The sequence below is a fragment of the Netta rufina genome (genome assembly GCF_964035555.1).
Source record: "Netta rufina genome assembly, chromosome: 14".
Taxonomy (NCBI): domain Eukaryota; kingdom Metazoa; phylum Chordata; class Aves; order Anseriformes; family Anatidae; genus Netta; species Netta rufina.
The window spans coordinates 7,101,907-7,121,597 of NC_140137.1; the positions used below are offsets into that span (position 1 = coordinate 7,101,907).

Consider the following 19,691-nt stretch of genomic DNA (forward strand, 5'->3'; position numbering starts at 1 on the left):
CAGTAAAGTTAGCTGCTTGAGGGAGTATACTCTTTAGGGCAGGGATACTGTGAGAATGGATTGCAGCAATGATCAAATAGGTTTTATCTCACGAAATCAACACTGCATGAAATTTTATTTTAGAATATTGATACTCTTTGCTGTGGGCCAGATGCAGCCCAGGCTGGCACAGCTAATTCACTTTGGCTATGCTCCAGCAGAGCATCCTGTTTCAACAGAGTGATTAAGCATGTGCTTATCTTTAAGCGCACAGCTAAATCCCAGTGATTCACTGCTTCTCTGCATCAGGGCTTCTTGACCAGGGGGACAGGTCAGCCACAAGGAGAGAACTTGCATCTCCACCTTCCTTTTTCAGGATTTCTTCCCCTGCTTTAAAGCTAGGCTTGTAACGTCAGGGGCAGAGTGGCACAGGCCTGGATGGCCCTGCTGGTGGGCCAGTGTCCCCAGCTGATCCCTGCCAGGCCACTTCTGTGCTTGGATGAGCTGCTGGGTGCTGGAGTTAAGCTGCATGCCCAGCCAGGCCTTCAGCTGGGGGGAGCCCTGTTCTGGGGAGAAATAGTTGACTTCATCCCACTGCATAAAAGCTTACCCTTCTCGAGCTGGGAGGAAGCGCTTTATTATCTGGTTGTCATGCAGTACCATGCAGGACAGTTGTGAGAAACATGTTTGGAGCTGTTTCCAGCACAAGGTGGCTCCATGCATGGCCCAGAAGCCATGTGTGCACTTTGGCTACAGGCTGGGGCCTTCATGGTGCAAGTGCTTGAGCTCCAGGTGAACGCAGCTCATCTCCTCTAGTGAGAAACCTCTTAAGGAGGTTGCTTTGGCAAGTTAAAAGTCTTTCACTGAAAGACCTTGTGTTATATGTGGTGACATGGGTACGGTCAGGGAGGATCAGGGCCTTTGAGGATGGTCCTGGGCCTTGTCCTAGCATGCCCCAGGGCTTCATCCTTGTGAATTTGTGGGAAAGGGCTTAGGGACGAAAGCTGTTAGGTACGGATAGGAGACCAGACACAGCAAAGGAAAATTGTGGGGGTGCTGGTCCACCCTGAAGGTGTTTCAGTGCAAAGAGACAATTAAAACACGTTTTGGAAAATAGATCGCCTTTTCTATTTGAAGTTTCCAAGAAAGCAAAACAACCTTCCCTTCCCCCTACTTCAAATCCCACCTGTTTTGTTTTTTCCTAGAAAAAATGTGAAATTCATTAACATGTGGTGAAAGCAATGGAGCGACGTCATCTTGATTTAAAATCTGTTTTAAATCTTAGAATGGTGAAGCCAGAATCTTAACTGCAAATAGCCTTGCTTTTGTGGGTATGAGGCAGACTGTTGACATTATTTGAACATCTCTATTTTTAGTAGGTCAGCATCCTTTGTAACAATATTATTTGAAAAGAAAGCAAGAAGAAATGTAGGAAGAAAAAAAAATTAATATTATTCATGTTAAAAGCCAAATCCTGCTTGCTTTACTCAAAGGGTAGCTCTGGTGACCCTGGAGAGGGAAGTAAGCAGAGCTTGGCTCAAGCAAAGGCTCAGCTCTGCTAGCCTCATGCCATGTCCTCTTGGCAGGTGCAAGGGCTAGGCGTGCTCTTGCTTCTTGCTGTGCTGTTTGCTGGGAGTGGGAAATGTTGCTGCTATTACTTGTGTGATTCTTGCCCATCACTTCTGTCATCCTGCTGACTGTCTGTTTAGACACAGCATCACCTTGAATCTTCGCTCTGCAGTGTGTGTGTCCAGCTCCTGCAGTCTCTTTTTGACTTCTGACAGTAAAATAAGAGAGTTAAATAGGTTTCTCTCCTAGGACTTGGGATTCAAATAGCATAAACACAGCATTTAATAAGGGCAGCAAAGGCAATTCTGTAACATCCCTGTGAACCTCATTGCTGTTGCCACCGTGTTGAATATAATGTTTTTGTTTGTGTTGCTTAGTGAAGGTCTGGTGCTAAGCAGCACTGCCAGCCTGAAGTTTTCCTCCTGCTGCTGATCTGTGTGTCTACTTGATAATTGGAAAAGCTAAAAAGTTCTTTTGAGGTTTTGACTTTTAGTGAGTATTTGGTTATTTGGCTTCGAAGTACTTGCTGGTATGAGACGACAGATGTAGGAGGCTTAAGAGGGTCTATATTCAGTGCTTTGACCACTTACTCTCATGTGTTTTAGTTCAGAATGGACCTTTACAAGACTTATTGACTCCTTTTCATTTTCATCGTGAGCTCCATCCACCCACTAATATATCAGAACATTGCTGCTTTCAGGCTAGAAGGACAAGCGTGCTGTAGCTGGAATGTGTTAGGAGTAGAAGTAGTAAGTCCTGCTAGGAACAAGTGTCATTCCTTTGCCAGCCCCAAACCTAGGTAATATTAAATTCCCGTGTGATTCTTCTTGCGGATTTCATCTCTTACGTGCAAGTGGTACAAAGCATTAGAACTCATCAACAATGAGTAAGCTTTGAACATTATTTGTCATGGTCAAATTAAAAATTGCCTGTTCTGTGGTAGTGTTCTTGTGTGCTTCTCAATAATATTTTGCTGCTTTTGGTTTCTGAATTATTTATTATACTGTGAAGGGAGTCTGTCAACAAAATATTGTCTGTTTGTTGGATTTGTATGGGCAGCATGGTCACAGTGGTGCAAAAGCTCTCAGGGCAGATCATGGAGTGATTTCTGGTCTTTTGTATTGTTTGGGTGTGAAGTGCTTTTGGGTGTGTGCTGCTGAAACCTCCCAGTCGGGAGGGCCTTCTTGAGAGCATCTTGGTTGCCTGGTCCTCTGACCTTGGGCAAGCTGGGATGACTCTAAAGCAAAAGCAGGAATCCTGTTTCAGTGTTTCTTGGGAACCGTAAGTTGAGATTGGAAACAGTATCACCAGAGAAGGGCAGATATGGCTGAGAAAGTTTCTTGTAATATTTTAAGGTTGTAGTTAACTAAGGTTAATTTAATCTATTGGCCAGAAAAAACACAGGAAGAGGCGCAAGTGCCCAGAACCCCGCTGGTAATGACCTCTCTGCTGGACGTGTCAGTTGTGCTCTTGCTGGTCCAAATGATCTCTCCCTGACTTGGAGTGGACAAAGATGCAGCAATCGACCTTCAGCAGTGATCAGGCTTCACTAAAGCAAAGCTGGAAACAAACATGCTGAAGAGGGCCCACAAACAAATGGCACTTTTATCATACTAGATTTTATGCCTGTGTGTAGCTAGAATCCAGTCTACTAACCTCAGCATAAATAGGTTTTTCCCTTGACTTCTTCCCTGCCATTAATCCATGCAGCTGCTGAAGGTGAAGCACAAATTTTCTGAAATGGAATTGTCAGTCCCCTTTCTCCCATACATGTCTGCGTAACTTGGTAGAGTCTATGCATATGCAAAAGCGAGCCTAATTTATGGTCAGTGTGGCTGACCAGGATTAAATCAAAGCAAGACCGAGCAGAAGTTTTTACTCAGAAAACCCCCCACAGTTTGATTGTAAAAATCCAGGTTTGGTTTACTGTCTAGAGCCAGCTCTGGATAGAATTACATTTTGAGTGCCTGATACCGTGGCCTCGACTGTCAAGTGAAGGCCAGCCAAATCTAAGTCGTCTTGCGCCATGTGCCCTTTGGCAGGTTGATGTGTAATCTTTCTATCCAAGATGCTTATTTTGTTTCATAGTTTATTCTGTTCTCTTTCTCCCCCACCCTCCTTTCTGCTTTCAGATGTTTGTTGCCGAGGAGAATGTAGATTTTCGGATACATGTGGAGAACCAAACGCGAGCAAGGGACGATGTGAGCAGGAAGCAGCTCCGGCTCTATCAGCTCTACAGCAGGACAAGCGGGAAACACATCCAAGTGCTGGGCAGGAGGATCAGTGCCAAAGGAGAAGATGGAGATAAATATGGTAAGAATATTTACTGGGATCCCCCAGACTCCAGTTCAAAAGCTTGAATTCACTATGTTGGCCTGAGAACCTCATGGTAGAAAAATGAGAAGAGCAATAAAATGCAGAGGATCACAGGGGGAAAAAAAAAAAAAAAAAAAAAAAAAAGAGAAACTTTTCAGATTAAGAACGTGGAATTTGCGGTGCTAGTGCTAGTGCCCAGCTGTGGGCAGTTCCCACAGTACCATAATGCCCCAGTTTATGAGTGCATGATGGTGCTCGAAGACGAAATTAATTTTTCTGCCTATCAGATGAGCTTACAGTTTGCCTGGTGTAATTTGTAAATGATACTGAGGTTGGTGACTTGGAATGTTTTTTCCCAATGATCTCGGGCCCTGGGCTTAGCAACTTGGGAGCTGTGGCTATGACCTGGGCTTGAGTTTGGATGAATCCCATTGCATGAGTGAAGCATCCTCTCATCTTTCTGGGTGTGTGTGTTTGCTTTGAGCTGAAATTAAGCAGACTTTTGAGCTTTGAGTGCTTAAGTTGAATTTTGGGGCACGTAGATCCTGCAGAAATGCAACTAACTTGCACAGGCTAGCAGAATGTTCAACTATTTTTGTCTTGATTTGCACATAAGCATTATGATAGAAATGCCTCCAGGATAGTGTACTATGCAAAAAAACAAAACTCTAATGCTGGTACATTTGGAGATGGCTTTGGCAGAGGTATTTTGCTCTAGTTGTTTTAGGCCTGAATGACTGTTGTTGGAAGGGTTTCAGGGCTGTTTTGAGAAATGGTCCTTTTTCTCTTACGGACGTACAGTCCGTATGTGTCACTGCAGATGTGTTCGTATGTGTTGGCCGGCATGCACATGTCACATGAGGTTGACTTCATGTGCCGTGCTGGTGAGGTGGAAATGGGGTACGATGAAGGGCAGGACAAAATATGGGAATCGTTATTCCCTCAGGGAACTTTGGACAGGATGACATACGGTCCATGCCTGTCAGCGGGGCAGCTACTGCCACGCCAACATGTGCAGAGCTGTGCCACTGGAGGTGTCAGCTAGAAAGTGCCTGACTGCTGTGAAATGAGCCCCCAGAGCTGTTGTGCAAACTCACCCAGTCTCAGGAAAAGCTCTGCCCTGAGGGATTTTCAACCTTGTCTTTTGTCATTCCAAAATTTTCAGAGAAAACAGGAGTGCAAAGTGCCACTCAGCTGCTAATTATTGTGTCATGTTATTACATTCATTCTCTTAAGGTTTGATATGTAAACTAGTTGCTGTGTGCTAGCTGCTAGCTTCCCAGGAAGCGCTCCTGCCCGCGGTGAATGTCAGGTAACGTGATGCAGTTTGCTTCTCCGTGAAAGAAGGCAGCATTTACAGTGGGGTGCAGCAGGGAAGTGTGCCCGTGAGCAGCTGACAAGTGCTAATTTATGTGTCAAAGCCCATCTTGTCCCCTTCATACATATGCAATCATGTCTGAACAACAAATCCTAGCGCAGGGGAGTGCTCGTGACCAGTGGAGAAGCCGCACAATTGTAGAGCCTTACATTTCCAGTCTGAAGAGCTCCTTGGCGTGCACATTGCTGCTCGCCACCAAATCCTCTCTGCTCCTGGTTGCTGGCATCCTTCTAAAAACCCGATGTGCGCTGACTGACCGCTGAGGCCATTTGCTAACACCCCTGCCTGCTCCCTCCCCCTCTCCCACTAATAAAACTCCTTGATGTGTCAAGCTGCAAAGCCTCCCCATTTCTAGCCATGCTGAAAGGTTATGGAAATCTGTTCATCATCTTGCTTGGCACAGGAACACTTAGAGCATGATAATCGGGGAGACAGTGAGGTGGGGCATGGAGATCCAGGATGTGACCATGCAGAGCTCCTAGCTGTGATAATGAAGGGGGGAGAGATGTCGGAGTTACTGAAGTGAGAACCATCTGTGTTACAGCCAAAACTGGATACAAAGGCAATGACACAGGATTCATTATGTGCTGGGAACCCCTCCCCCAGAGGCATTATTATGGAGTAACCTTTGATCAAGACCAGAGAGAGGCTTAAACCAGGTCTGGGGATCTGAACAGTTGCGAACTTTTGATCCAAATCTGTGTAGCTGGTCAGAACAGCCTCTGTAGGAGGACACCTTTCCTCTTAAGCAGCAGATGGCTGTTTTTCCTACTGCCCTTTTTCTCTTCTTTCTTCCTTTCCTGCCTTTAAGTTGGCACAGTGAGTCAGAGCTAGGCTTAGCATTTGGGAGTGCCCAGTTCCCACTCCTTTTCTTGGCTGCGCTGCCCTTGCAGGCAATGCAGTCTCCTGCAGCTTTTCCCCTGTCTTAACCCTGTCCCCACGGAAAGGCGAGATCATGGTGGAGGTGATGTGAATTGATGTTGGAAGGATTACAGAGACTAAGTGTCAGCCTGGGGAAGGCTTTGAGAGGACGAGCAGGAGCCAACATCTGAGAAAAAGCAACAGATGTGGGAAAAGGTGCCTGTGGAGGTGGAACGTGAGCTGGCTCCAGCCCTGAGTTCTCCTGCCTACTCCTTCCTGAGCTGCGTTACAAACCCAGGCAGGGCTATCTCGAAACGCCTGTGCTGGGCTCCAGCTTTGCAGTCGTGGGGGACAGTTGTATCCGCCTGGGCACAAGCACAGGCAATGCAGAAAGGTGCCAAACTGGAAAGCTGTGAGATGCAAGTGTTACTGAGTATGCTTCCAGCTCCAAGTCTCACTGCTGCAGGATCCAGGCTGTGAGCAGGAGGCTCAGCAGAGGTTAGGGGATGGAGTGTGTTAAGAGTCTCTGCACTGGGGGCAAGATGCTGTTTTCTGGGCTTTTCAAAGTGATGCTGTGTCCTTCCAAGAACTCAGCCCAATTAAGAGAAGGTAATATTAAACAAGGGCAGTGCAGACTCGGGCTTAGTGTGGGAAGTACTTCTGAGAGAGAGAGAGAGCATGGCTATGGTCCATAGTGCTCATCATGAACAATAAGCACTAGCCAGGTTAAAGGATGGGGAGCTAATAACATTTTAGCACCTTTCTCCTCCCATACATTCACAACTGGATAAAGAACAGTGTGTCCAAGTGAAGAGATGCCTTTTATTTTTTTGCACATACAGAGCTTCCAAATGGCTGGCGTGTGAGGGTTATTCTGCCTTTGAAGGAGGGAGAGTTGGTTAGTTTTATTGCAAGGTTTTATTGACTTCTGTAAAACTTCTCACCTCTTGGTTGAAGAGAATGCCCAGAAAAGAGGGGAAGTGACAAATCTCAGGCAGTGAATTGCTCGTTTCCAGGCAGCCATCACAAGCACAGCAAAATGACTGAGCAGTCGTGGCTCAGCGAGAGAGCATTCTGCAGGGCCAGGAGAAGTCCAACGGGAGGAAGCCCCCCTGAATGTTTTATCTGGGCCCACGTGTCCCATGTGCAAGGAAAAATGCAACTCTGTAATGCATAGTTTTACTGGCATAATAATTCTGGTATGTGATGTTTGGCTTGTGCATTGTTCAGGGCCAAGATCTGGCCCCATGTGTGGAATTATTAAATGGCAAATTAAGTCAGTTAATAGAATTAATTGAGTCGATGTAATCCTTTTAATCAGATGGATTTGATCCCTTCTCAGATGAATTAGAATCCATTAACAGATAAGTCAATTATTGGACTAAATTAAATCTAATAATAATGCCTGCTGCTCACAGCTACACTAATTAATCTAAATACACTTACCTATCTCCCAAGGTTGTTTTCTTTTAAGGCTTAATTGATGTTCCTAAAGTGCTCTGAGATCTTTAGATAACAGACGGATCTATGTGAGCAAAATATTATCTCTTAACAGACTATAAACTAATTAAATAACTGATCTATTTACAGATTGCATTTTTACTTTAATCTCCTCAACCTATTCAGAAGAGTTTGCACTGGCCCAGAAAAACAATATTCCTGTTATAAGCTTATTATTACTTTACAGGTTCCTAAGTGGTCCTTTCATTCAGAAAATGAAAGGGGGAAGGAGAAAAAACAACCATTAAAGTGCTGACAAAAAAAGAAAAGGACCTGGAACCTTTATATTCTACCTCCGATAAATGGTACAGATAGGGAAGAGAGGGATCAGTGACCTGAAACCTTAGATCCTTTCATTTATTTTCATTTCACAAAAGGCAGAAGACATTCTATCCTGTTTGTTCACTATCTTTGTATCCGGTGCAGTTGGTGAGACAGAGCTCTCTTGGTTGGGTGAAGGCATTTTTTGCCTCATTTGTATTTCACAGCCATGTAATTTTTGTTTTAAAGTGTCTGCTGTTGTCCTGAGGGGCAATGTGAAGTGACAGACGTGAGGGGGATGTGAGGCGTGTTTGTGCTCACCCTTTCCTTTGAGTTAACTTTTATTTAGGGCAAATACTTGGCTATCCTTAAGGTGAGGGCACGGTGTACATAGACGGGTTATTAGCTAGTGTGCTACAGGTTATCACCCACTGCTATTTTGTCCATTGACCTGGTCTATTCCAGTTAAAAATAAATAAATAAAATCTTCTCATTTATGGGAGGCTTTGTCTGAAGATGCCCCCACACAAGGGACAGAGCACACAGGTACGGTCTCTCTCATCCCCGGCATCCCATCGGCTACTGGTGTTTTTGGCTGCTGGATGGACTGACCCCAAGCCAGTGAGGTGCTCTCAAGGACTCCCTCTGGGCACAGGGTCTTTTAGCTCAGGACTCAACAAAATGCATGGGAAGTCCACGGAGTTGGACTGGCATCAGGCAGACCAAGAAGGGAAGCAAAAGCATTGTGCGTGCACGATGAACCTTCATGCATCACAGGTGGCGTACACATCACTGCACCCTGTACTTTCTTTTTTGGTGGGCAGATCTTGAGCTCTGAAGGCTGCAACCAGCATCCTCATGTGTGCAGGGGAAGCACAGAGCTTGGTGAGATGGGTTATCCTCCTTGGGGCTGTCCCGGGCTGGGTGATGTGCCCTGCAGCTGGCAGTCCTGCTGGCTGTTCTGGTGCAGCTTCCCAGAGATGCCAGTGGACAAGCCCATGGAGAGCGCATTACAGCTGTCTAGACATCAGCCACACTCCATCCCGCCAGAGATTTCATTTGTGGTAGAAGTGGGCTCTGTTCCATGAGGAGGTGTAATATGTGCGGAAAATATTATTATAGCAAAATAGCCTCCTTTAATTGACTCGAAATTTTGCAGGATTCCTTCCTAGGTTTGGGTAATCCTGCCCTCTCCAGAATTAATGAGCTGACATAGCACTTCTTTGGGTTTGGCAGCCTGACAGCTAATTTAGAACTCCCTAAACTCATTTCATTAATGACTCCCATTTGTTCTATCTCAAAGCCTGGAAACAAATGCAAAATACCAGTGCCATTGTCCCATCTTTAGCAAGTCATTCTTTCCCCTCAGTATTTCTGGCACCTTAACAGCAAGCTGCCTTGGGAAAACTGATTAACCCTTTCCCTTCCTAGAATAGTTAAAATCAATTTTGATCCCCCTGGGAAGATCAGGAAGGAAAACTAGACTCATGGCTGGAAGGCACAGAATTAACCTGCAAGGAAGATGGGAGATGTAGCCCAAGCAGTGGCTGAGGCTAGTTAATAGCCGTATTTCCACAAGCTCGGCATTCAGAAACCTGCTTTTCTTCCCAGGAGCCAGGTATGTGGAAAAAGGCCTGTCTGGCCCAGTGTAGATGAGCCAGATAGCCTGAATGCACTGTGATTTGCCTTGTAATTCATTCAGCTGAAACATCAGGATGGCTGTTTCCTATTTAAACTACGTATTGCTGCCTCCAGTCTCTTCCCATTACAGTTTTGACATGACAACAAGACAAATAATTTTTTTAAAAGACCTTTTATCTTCTAAACCATTTATTTTCACTTACTTAGCCCGGGGGCAGAGCTGACCTCAGAGTAAGCGATGATCATTCACCATGGCAGCTGTACAGTCATATGGGTCCTGGTGATTGGCCTAAGCCCGAGAAGCCTTCGCTGTCCAGCTGCTGTGTTGTGTCTCGTTTTTTTTCCTCTTGCCCAACATCCCCTGATTGCTTTTTTTTTTTTTTTTTTTTTTTTCTCCCTTAAAATGTCTCCCCTCCTCATCTGGGTGGTGCAGTCAGCCAGTGGCAAAGTTCTCCTTTGAAAGCAGGCGCAGGGACGCGGGGAGTGAGGGGCGGCGGGATGAATTGAAGCATTGCAGCCGACTCGCGGCTTTGTTGAGCCACGAACAGTGGGGCTGGAGCTGGACCTCCCAGGCTTCCCCGTGCGGCGAGGAGGCTCAGTTGCCGTCACCTTAGAGTTGACTCTGAAAGGTTCAGCAGCCATGCGAATATGTTGTAATCGTCTTATACGAACCATCTGTACGTTTCAGACTTTTTTTTTTCTGCTCTATTCTGTGTCTGTGCCAGAAAGCTCTCCTTAGGCAAGATGAAAAGTTTTTTTTTGGGGGAAAAAAATAGAAACCTTTTGCTTTTTGATTTATGACAAGCCTATTTCAAACAATGTACGTTTTTGCTGGTTTCTTAAACTTTTGTTTTTGATAGCTGCTACCCCAAACTCCCACTGTGGCCTGTTTCACACCTGAAGTTCAGCTGCCTCTGCAGTCCCTGTTTGGTGTAAGTACCTGTAGTAGCCCTTACAGCAGAAGCTGCTGGTTGTTTTTCCTCTGACACTAAAGTGATCTTTAATTTCCCGACTTTTGGGCCTTGACTTGTCTTAAAGAGCCTTTACTTTCAGGGAAAAAAAGAGTCACTTTTTAGCTCTGTCTGTGCTTAAAGCCCCTATAATCACTGCTTGGTGTTTGAAAAACCTAGTCCTGTCTGACAGTAAATGTTAGGTGCCCAGAAATAATGAAGAGAAGTAATATAAAGGTCTGCTGATAATTTGTCATTTTTAATTTCTGTGCAGAGTGGAAAGTGAGCTACAAAATGAAAAATCTTTATTTTCATGCAAGTCGTAAAAGAGTTTTTGTTAACAGTTTGTGTATATAATTCTATGCTGTGATTTAAGTGTTCCCATTAGAAATGCAGAATAGGAAATAGGATCCCATCTGTGAGCAATTTAAGAGGAAGTGAGACAATGGAGTCGATTGCTGCTTCAGTTTAGATAATCAATACAAATATTATTAGTATAGTGATTTATCTTCCTAGGCACTTTATGAAAATGTGAATGCCCAGACCCTGAAGACAGGTCAATATGATATTATCTGTTCCTGCCTTGCTGTGATTACGTTTTTTCCCATGAAGCTTGAGCAGCTGCTTTGCTAAATGTTCTTCTCTGTGATGAAATAACACAAAAACAAAGTTGGGGCTTCCCTTTCTCTTTAGCAATTCTAAATAGGCACTAGGCATATTCATGCAAAAATTACTTCTATCCAAAATTTATACATGGGGACTTCATGTTGTTATAGGGAGATAAAGTTCTAGAAGATGTTTGCATAATTTTAAATATTTCTAGGCCATGACTGATTGTACACAAAAGTGCTGACAGAACTCGTCTTGAGTTGATTTTAGTTGTTTTATTTTAATGTCTGTTATCAAGCACTGTATTGTGGTTTCTGAGGTTTTCCAGTATCTAAGCATCCAGACAAGCATGAATTCAAGTTGGTTATTGGGACACAATTAAGAGTACTCAGAGAATAGGCTAGTCACTGCAATGTTTCTGAAGGGCTTTTTAAATTGCTTTTACTTTGCAGGGAGGAGGAAAACCTTGTAAAATAAAAATAAATTGACTTCTAGTAATTTTTGGCTTCTCTGTAGATGACTGTGTGAGTTGTCAAGAGGCCGGTGAGGTTTGTCCTTTGTAAGAAACGTTTGGGGGAAACGAATAATGGTGATAACCTTCATGCCTATTTAAACAGAGGATGGGAAATTGAAAACTTGGAGCGTGAAGAGCACAGTTCTGCTTTTGAAGATAAGATGGTGTGTCACTAGAGTGCAGTTTGCAGACTGATATTCAGCAGCTTGCTTTGCTGGAGACTTAATATCAGTGGTGGCGGCAGTGTTCCTCAGCTGGAGAACCTCCACCACTGTGTTCTGACTAGGTTAGGTGGTGGGGTAAAGACCTTTGATCCTCACCTGGGAGGAAATGGCATGAATTTCATCCTCTGTCTCAACATCCTTGGGTTGTACCTCCCTGATCTCCAACACGAGAGTTGCAATAAACCCTTGTAGGTTTCCAAAAGATAACAGCATTATGAATGGGGATGTGCTAACGAGATGGTGGTAATGGAGAATGTATCAGTAGTCTGGTTAAAACTAATGATTTTGGTATTTTCAGAAGCTGTGAGGGCATTGCTGTTTTCAGGTTTGGGTTTCTTCAAGAAAGGTGTTAGGCTTTATAAAAACTAAGGCACTTTAATTGCTCAGATTTTACCTCAACTTTTAAAAAACCAGATAGGAATTTCCGCAGTCGCGAGGTGGAGCACAGCAAACATTCACGATGCCAGTAGCATTGCGTGGCCGTCTGGAAGAGGAGAGAAGAGCCCTGTCCCCTTCGAATCTGCACAGAGCCTCAGGCTGAGCAGAAAGGTGAAAAATATCAATCTCTGAAGACGAGAAATTGCTGATGCATGACGCTTGGAAATCTGGAAGAGTCCAAAAAGGGAGCTGAAAATACCCCCCAAAAGTGACTATCTGTGGCTTGAACGAAATAGTGTCCGATCAGCATTCAGAAACCGCTGAATTCAGGCCGTTCCAATACTGGCATTTTCCAGACTGCCTGCCAGTCGGATGCAGAGGAGAACACGTGTAGAGCGTCTGCGGTCTCCTCAGCGCTCGCAAGAAGGGGAAGGCAAGCTGGAAGTAAAGGGAAAGAGAAGGCCCAGTTAAAAAAAAAAAAAAAAATCATTATTTTTCTTACTGTGAGAGAGAGAGGAGTGTTGGGGTTGGAGGGAGATAGTTGCATGGCTGCACTGTGTGAGCATCTTTCTTAATGAGCCATGCCAGCAATAAATAGTGCATGCTTTTGTCCCTAATGAATTTTAAGTATTTTCAGAATGCCCATAAGAGACGATTCAGGCTTTTATGGTGACATAGAAGCTGAGAGCTTCTAAATGTCTCCTGAGCTTTGTGTCCCTGATGTTTGTTGTTGTCACTTTAGAAACATGCCTATCTTTTGCATATGCTACCTGGAGTGACTGAGTTTGAAGAAGCACTCAGTAGTACTCAAATTTATTTTCCTCTTGTGTCTGAGAGCTGAAATGACTGCCTGTAAGGCCTTCTCCTTTGCATTTACAGCTGCTAAAAAGGGTGCTTTTCTAACCAAAGCAGTAAGAGAAAACCCAGCCATCTGCTGTGACCCAGCCTTCTTGTAACAGTAATGAGCTTTGGGTCTTCTCCAACGAGCAGCTTCCCAGAGATCACAACTGGATGGCAGCTGTCTTGGCTGGAAGGATTTGGCCCCAGGTAGCGCGGTGGAGATGAGTCCTCATCCTCAGCTGCTTCTGTTCCTCATCAAAGAACTGTGCTCGTGCGACGGAGGAGGAGTGGATGTTGTGCCTGGATGGTGGTGACGCAAGCTGAAACATATTCTGATCGGTGTTGGAGCATATGGTAGGCGAAATACACTTGGGATCCAGGCTTCAAGCTGGCGTGGCTGGTATGGTTTGGTTTATACCCTTTGTTCTGAAGTGCTTTTTCCAAGAATAAGCAGGAGAGGAAGCAGACAACCAGATATGAAGAGGGAACTGTAGCAGCAGGAGAAGATCACCCGCAGCCACTGCAAGAGCTGAAGACCCTGTGATGTGGAGAAGCAGCAGGGAAGAGCTAAGAATCAGATGGCATATATGCACCAGATAAGCCTAAAAAGTGGAAAAGCAATGTCCAAATGGCTTCCAGTGCTTGGCCAGGGATGGTCATGAGGTCTGCACTGTGTCCCTGGCTCCCCTGTGGGGGATTATGTGGGGGATATCCTTCCCATAACCCTCCCTGTTCACCACTCGAGGAGATTTTGGGGTTCCTTGTTCGAAATTACATGTGTCAAAGCACTGGGTGAACTCAGCTGCTGAAAGCTGGTCTTGTCTCATTGGCATCAGTCTTGTTGTCTCTGATTTCAGAAGCCTGGATCTTGCCTATGGGTAACTTTAGTATAAATCCTGAACAGAATTTCTGCTTGTTGTGTGGAGCTGGAGGGGTCACAGTGTTGGATCTCTTTTATGACTGAGCCCTGAATTTCTTCTTGCCTGTGGTCATGAAAGTCCTCGGACTTCAGCAGAGCCTTTTCCAAAGCGACTGTGTGAGACTGAAAGGAGATTAAGTGCCCAGCAGTGCCTCCTGTTCCTCTTGTGTCTTGCACCTTTGTTAAGACCTTGCATTTCAAGCCATTTTAGCCAGTGGGAGGCAAATCAAAGCAGTTAGGTTTTAGCCCGTGACAATAGTACGGTGCTGCGTGGCCAGGCTAGCCCCTTTTCTTTGTGTGACGCTTGGTCAGCAGCAATTCTTACCTTTATTTCATTTGCTTCTGCATCTGCATTCTTGACTTTTTTTTTCAAGTTAAAGTTTTGACTGGTGACTTGTTAGGAGCAAATAGGCAAAAGGATATTGACTTTACACCTACTAATTTGGGGGTGCTAACAAGTAAACATAAGAGCTGTATGGTCACTGGATAAATTGAGCCACCTGGAAGGACTGGAGGAGGGGAGCTCAAAAGCATAACAAAGAAACTGCATTTTAGTTTCTGGAGAGTCACCTTGGTTGTTCTTGCAGTTGTAACGAGTTTGGGTGAACATTTGACTGTCACCAGTGCTGAGACCTGTTTTGGGCTTTGCCAGGGTTTTCTAGTGCCAGAACTATCAAACCTGTGTGGGCATAAGATGAAGCTAAAATCCTAATTAGGAGATGCTAAATATGTTTGCTCAGAAATGAGGTGCCCTTTACAGCGGCTGGTGGAACAAAGCCTTCTTCCTTCAGCATATGTGTGCGCAGCATGATGCATGAGTCAGGATCCGTGTAGCTCTGGGGCTGGCATGCTGTGTATGCTGCAGGCAGAAGGGAAGTTACTGAGACGTGTAGCAGCTCTGATATACCTAGAATAAGTACAGACAGCAGCAAAAATCAGCAGTGTGGGAGCACACCAGACGTCAGTCCTCCAGCTGCAGTGTGGAGGCACAGAGTCAATGGGGAGATGTGTGGTAGGGGAGTGGAGAGGAAACTTTGACCTCCCGAGTGAAAAACTGGGGACAGTGGGAGCTGTGTGGATGGTGGCTGGATTTGGAGCGGATGTTAATACCTTCCTGATGCCCAAAAAGTAAATGTGAATCAGTGCAGCTCCACGTATATTGGCTGCAGGCATCATGGGGGCAGTCATGGGCATGGCCATGGCCATGTGGTTGCTGTTGGGGTCTGCTCTCAGTTCCACTGCTGCTGGAGCCCAGGCCTGTTCGTTTGCAGCGATATCTCTGACACAATAACCATACACCCTGAGGTATTCTTAACCCAAGCCAAGGATGTCAGCATTCTCGAGGAGAGCAGACTATTGCACAGGAGCTGGAGAGCAGCTGAGCCTAATCCTGAGGGGCCTGCTGTGGGCAGAGGGTTGAGCCAGGTGACCTCCAGAGATCCTTTCCAGCTTAAATTATTCTGTGATTTGGTGAGTGTCTTTCAACAGTGATTATCAGAACAGACCTGGTTGATCAAGTTGTCAATGATCAGTTACTTTGAAGACAGTGGTTCTTCGTCAGAGGCAGTGGGACCCTTAGGAAGCCTCTTGTGGTGGTCTGCCCCTCCCTTTCCTCCTTGTGATTTTGAAGAATTTGTAGCCTGTAAAAATTAGAAGCAGTCAAAATTTTCCATGCTGCCATGATGGTGCTTCTGCCCTTTCCCTCAGCTTGACGTGACTCGTGTTTGTAAAGACGGTACCTTTCTGCACCACGGGTGTAACCTGTAGTTCATTACAAGGTGTGTTCTGTGTAGTGGAGGGGCATGCTTTGCACCAGTGCTGTAAACAATATCCGTTGTCTTTACTCCTTTCTGGACATTAAACCAGTTTACTGTGTACTTTGAATGGGGAGGAAAGGCAGAGAAGGAAATCCCTTGGCCTGAGTCTGTCTCTCCAGATTGCTTCCCAGACTCCAGACTGGAGTCCCCAGTCCTGCTGTATCCGCTCCAGGCTTCCTTTCTCCGAGCCCCGCTTTGCTGTTGTGACTTTCAGCCTCAGCCCTTCTCCTCAGTGCCTGACCTGGCTGAAACCAATATCAGTCTCTCAGCAGGAGGAACCTGAGGAAACGCAGCAAATTTCAGCTCCTGGGGCTAAATTGTTGTGCTCTTTAACAGCAAACTGTGTCGAACTAATTGACAACCAGCTTTAAACATACCCTGATCAAGCAAATACATTGATTTATTTTTTCCTCTCTTACCAAGTGTTAAGCAGCTTCCAGCTTGGTTTCCTCCCCAAGAATTGGATAACTCATCCACTGTGTAGTAAAACTGATGGGCAGTTTTGACCTTTATACAATCCTTTAGGTATGTTGAGGGAGGAAAGAGTTTTCTTATACTATACTCCTGTGACTCTTTGACCACTTAAAAACAAAACAAAACAAAAAAGCCCAACCCAAAACCACACACAACAACAAAAGATGAGCCATTTTCTCTGGATGTCTTTGAAAGAAGCTCAGTTTAGAGACAGACTGGAGAGAAAGGCTATTGATTTTGTTTGACCTCCAAACAGACTGCGGTCAGTATATTTTCCCTGTTGGAAGCTGTTCAGGGCTCTGAATTTCACTGTCAGCGTTTGTATTCTAAAGTGTGCTGGAGTTTTTGCTGCTTCTTCAATAAACAGCAAGCTTTAAGGAGAGGAAAGGTAGATATGTATTTCCCTCTGGATCTATCCTCCCTTTCTTTTTCTGTCCTGTAAAACTTGGTTGTGCTGCTTATCAAGCATTCACAATTCCTTTTCCCCCCCAGATGTCCTGCAGGTTAGCGGCTTAGGCTAGGACTCCAAAGCAACAGTTTTGTGATTCCTGTCTTGCTTTGTTGAGTGCTGAGCCAGATCTTTTACCAGCCTGCTACTTCCTTACGTGCACTTGCGCCCATTGCTGTACCTGGCATTAGGAGAGAGATGTGGCTTTTTCTGCAGTGATGCAGTCTCGGTTTGTCCCTCCAGCAGAGCTTTCCTGTCTTGCACCATCTAGTAGGTCTTGTGCATTTTTTTTTTTTACCCCCTCCTGTACACAATAATAAGCCTTCTAAAAAGTACTATCCCCATCTTATACCCCAAATATCAACTTTTACATAGGAAAGCTTGCTTTATTTGTACTCGGTCTCCCGCAGTGAAACCAGGCATTCTGTTTGGTGACTGCTGTAGTCCTGGAAATGCAGCAACTGCTCTGTTTGTTGCAGGTTGGGGTAAATTGTAAATGTTCTTGTAACACAGCTTGTGCCAACTGCTGTGCCCTTTCTCTGGGGATTGCCTATCAAGGAGTGGTTCAAGGGCTGGAAGGACGTGCAGGATGTGTGAAGGCCACAGAGCTTTTGATTGTCAGGTTTCAAATGAACTTCTCGGAGCTCCTTTGAGATGAGCAGTACCAATCAGCATCTCTCCATGCCGAGGTGTTGATTGCATTATCTCCTCATAATTTAACAATAACGCTTTTCACAGCGTGTATTTGGTTTGTGTACTTCCTCCTGCTTTGCGGCAAATTCAACACAGCCAGTTAGCTACTTTTGCACATCAAAGGGCAGCCAGACAAACCTGGGAAGATTTAATCAAGTGGTGGGCAGAGGCAGGTGACATTAGATACCAGCTGCTGAGCTCTGCTGGCCCTGGTAGCACATGCTTCATTTCTAGCTCAAATGGGTGGACATTCCTAGTATCCTCTGTAGAAAAATAGTTGGTTTTCAGTGCCACCGCCAGCCCCACGCGTGCTTCTAGCTGTGTTTCAGGTCAGGGTGAAAGCTGCTGAAACAGATGCGTGAGAGCCTGCCGTGTAACTGCCTGTAGCATATGTGGTCTGCTGACAATTACACAGCACCAGTTTCTAACTTAAGCGCTTCATTTCCCGGAGTAATAGTCCGCTGCATCCCTAAAAAATAACGTCTGGTGCAATACGTATGTGCTAGCCTGTGCCAAGACAGGCTGAGGGTGCAGCCTGTGCTGTGTGTGTAGCTGTGGTGACTCCCCAGGGCAGGACCTCAAGGCTCCCCAGAACTTTTTCTTGCCATCTTCAACCCAACCCCCCCATGTCTGAATATTCAATTACATTAACCCTTTGCAAATGGCTTGGCAGACACCTCTGGGAGGGGTGAGGAAGAGAACTGTAGTTGTTAAACCTCTGCGCAAACATGAAGGAAAGGAGCCGACAGAGGCAGATGAGGTGAGGGGATTGACTTGCTCCTAGGAAGCCCCCAGCCCCAGGCAGGGTGTGAGCCTGCCCAGATCTGTGCCTCTTCCCAGAGCCCAGAGTGGCAGGTGACATACCAGGAAAATGTGTTGTTGGAAATGTAGGCAATCCCTGGGAAAGCAGCAGGGCAATATGTCAATGTACTGCGACTGTTTTCATAGGCATTTTCTAGTACATTTTAATGGTGGATTATGAATACGACAATTTATTTTTAATGATCTCAATCAACAATGAAGCACACGTAAAAAAAAAAAAAAAAAAAAAAAAAAAGCTAAGATGTCCTTGTGTTCTGAGTGCCTGTAATCTGTTTCTAAGAGCTGGGTACCAAAATATCCCTTTGATTCTCAGAGGTAATTGTACCTCTTAATTAGCTGGAGAAAAAAAAACACAGCCTGAGATCTTGCTATATAAATTATAATTAACCCCTTGGCACTGGAAGTTGAGATTTCCTGCCCCCGAGCACAAATGCAAAACGCATTAGCAGCACTTAACGTCAGGCACTCTCGCCCACCGCAGCCGAGGGGTCAGTTCGCTACCCAATAAATACTGCCGCGCTCGGAAGTCCAGTAGGAAAATGGCAGGGAAGCCACAGAAACCCGAGGGGAAGCACTAAATACCCCATTTGAGGATGTTTGACCTGCTTTTTTCTGAGCGCTGCAAATGCCGCAGCGGGAAGGACAACACAGAAAAACCCTGTGGGGAGACGCAAGCGAGGAGAGGGACGTTTCACGGCGAGCGGTTTTGTTCCCTGACATGGCTGGTTGGTTCGCCGTGAGAATGGCTCTTAGAGCTCCCGGTTCACACACCTCGAGTGAAATAATTGTCTATGGCCAGACACACTTGGCTGTGCCTGTTGTATGCAGAGCGCACCAGCCACGGGCGACCGGCCACCCACTGTTATCATTCACCAGCATCCTGCTTTTTTGTCTCCTCCTTGTTCTTGCCAGTTGGGGATGAATTTTAACTCTTCACACTGGAGGTGGACCTGAAGCAAACCGCTGAGTCGGGAAGGCAGAGGCAAGGCAAGCACCACAGCTGTTGTGGGGAGTCTGGAGGCTGCGTGGAGCCTGCTCACACCTGTGGCATTTCCCTTCCCTGTCCCTGCCTGAGCTACAAAGGGTCTCTGCTCATTTCACGCCTATGCTCTGCCCCTCCCTGGTGAAGGGCCAGAGGCCTGGCAGGTTCCTGGGTTAGGGAATGTCCCCTTTCCCTGCCAGGAGCTTGCACAGAAGCTTCTTCATTCAGAGCAGCTGGTTCCTTTGCTCCTTCTGAGGTTTTAGGTGGAGGAACTGCTCTTCCCCTGTGTATCAGCCCTAAGGTGGCTGCAACCCTGCCAGGGGGCTACAAAGCTTTCAGACAGGCTGTTGTTTCCCAAGGGCTGTCTCTAGTTGTGTGGCATGGCCTTGGGCCCCCAAACACCTGTGGGCTCTGCCTGTGAGGGATGTCATGGTCCCCACAGCTCCTCTTGCAGCAGCGGTGGCCATCTGAGAGTTTGGGGTGGCAGCAGCCATGGGGCAACTTGGTTGCCTTGGC

General features: G+C 45.8%; 1 protein-coding gene across 2 annotated transcripts in view; it reads left to right on the forward strand.

Annotated features, from left to right (window-relative positions):
• The window catches only part of FGF18 (fibroblast growth factor 18), a gene marked incomplete at its 5' end in the record, with an annotated part of 68,864 nt that overhangs the window by 21,068 nt on the left and 28,105 nt on the right, over positions 1 to 19,691 (forward strand). For both annotated transcript variants that reach the window (XM_084295167.1, XM_084295168.1), the window contains one exon: positions 3,681 to 3,861. In XM_084295167.1, the coding sequence (XP_084151293.1) occupies positions 3,681 to 3,861 (181 nt within the window). The remainder of the gene's footprint in view (positions 1 to 3,680; positions 3,862 to 19,691) is intronic.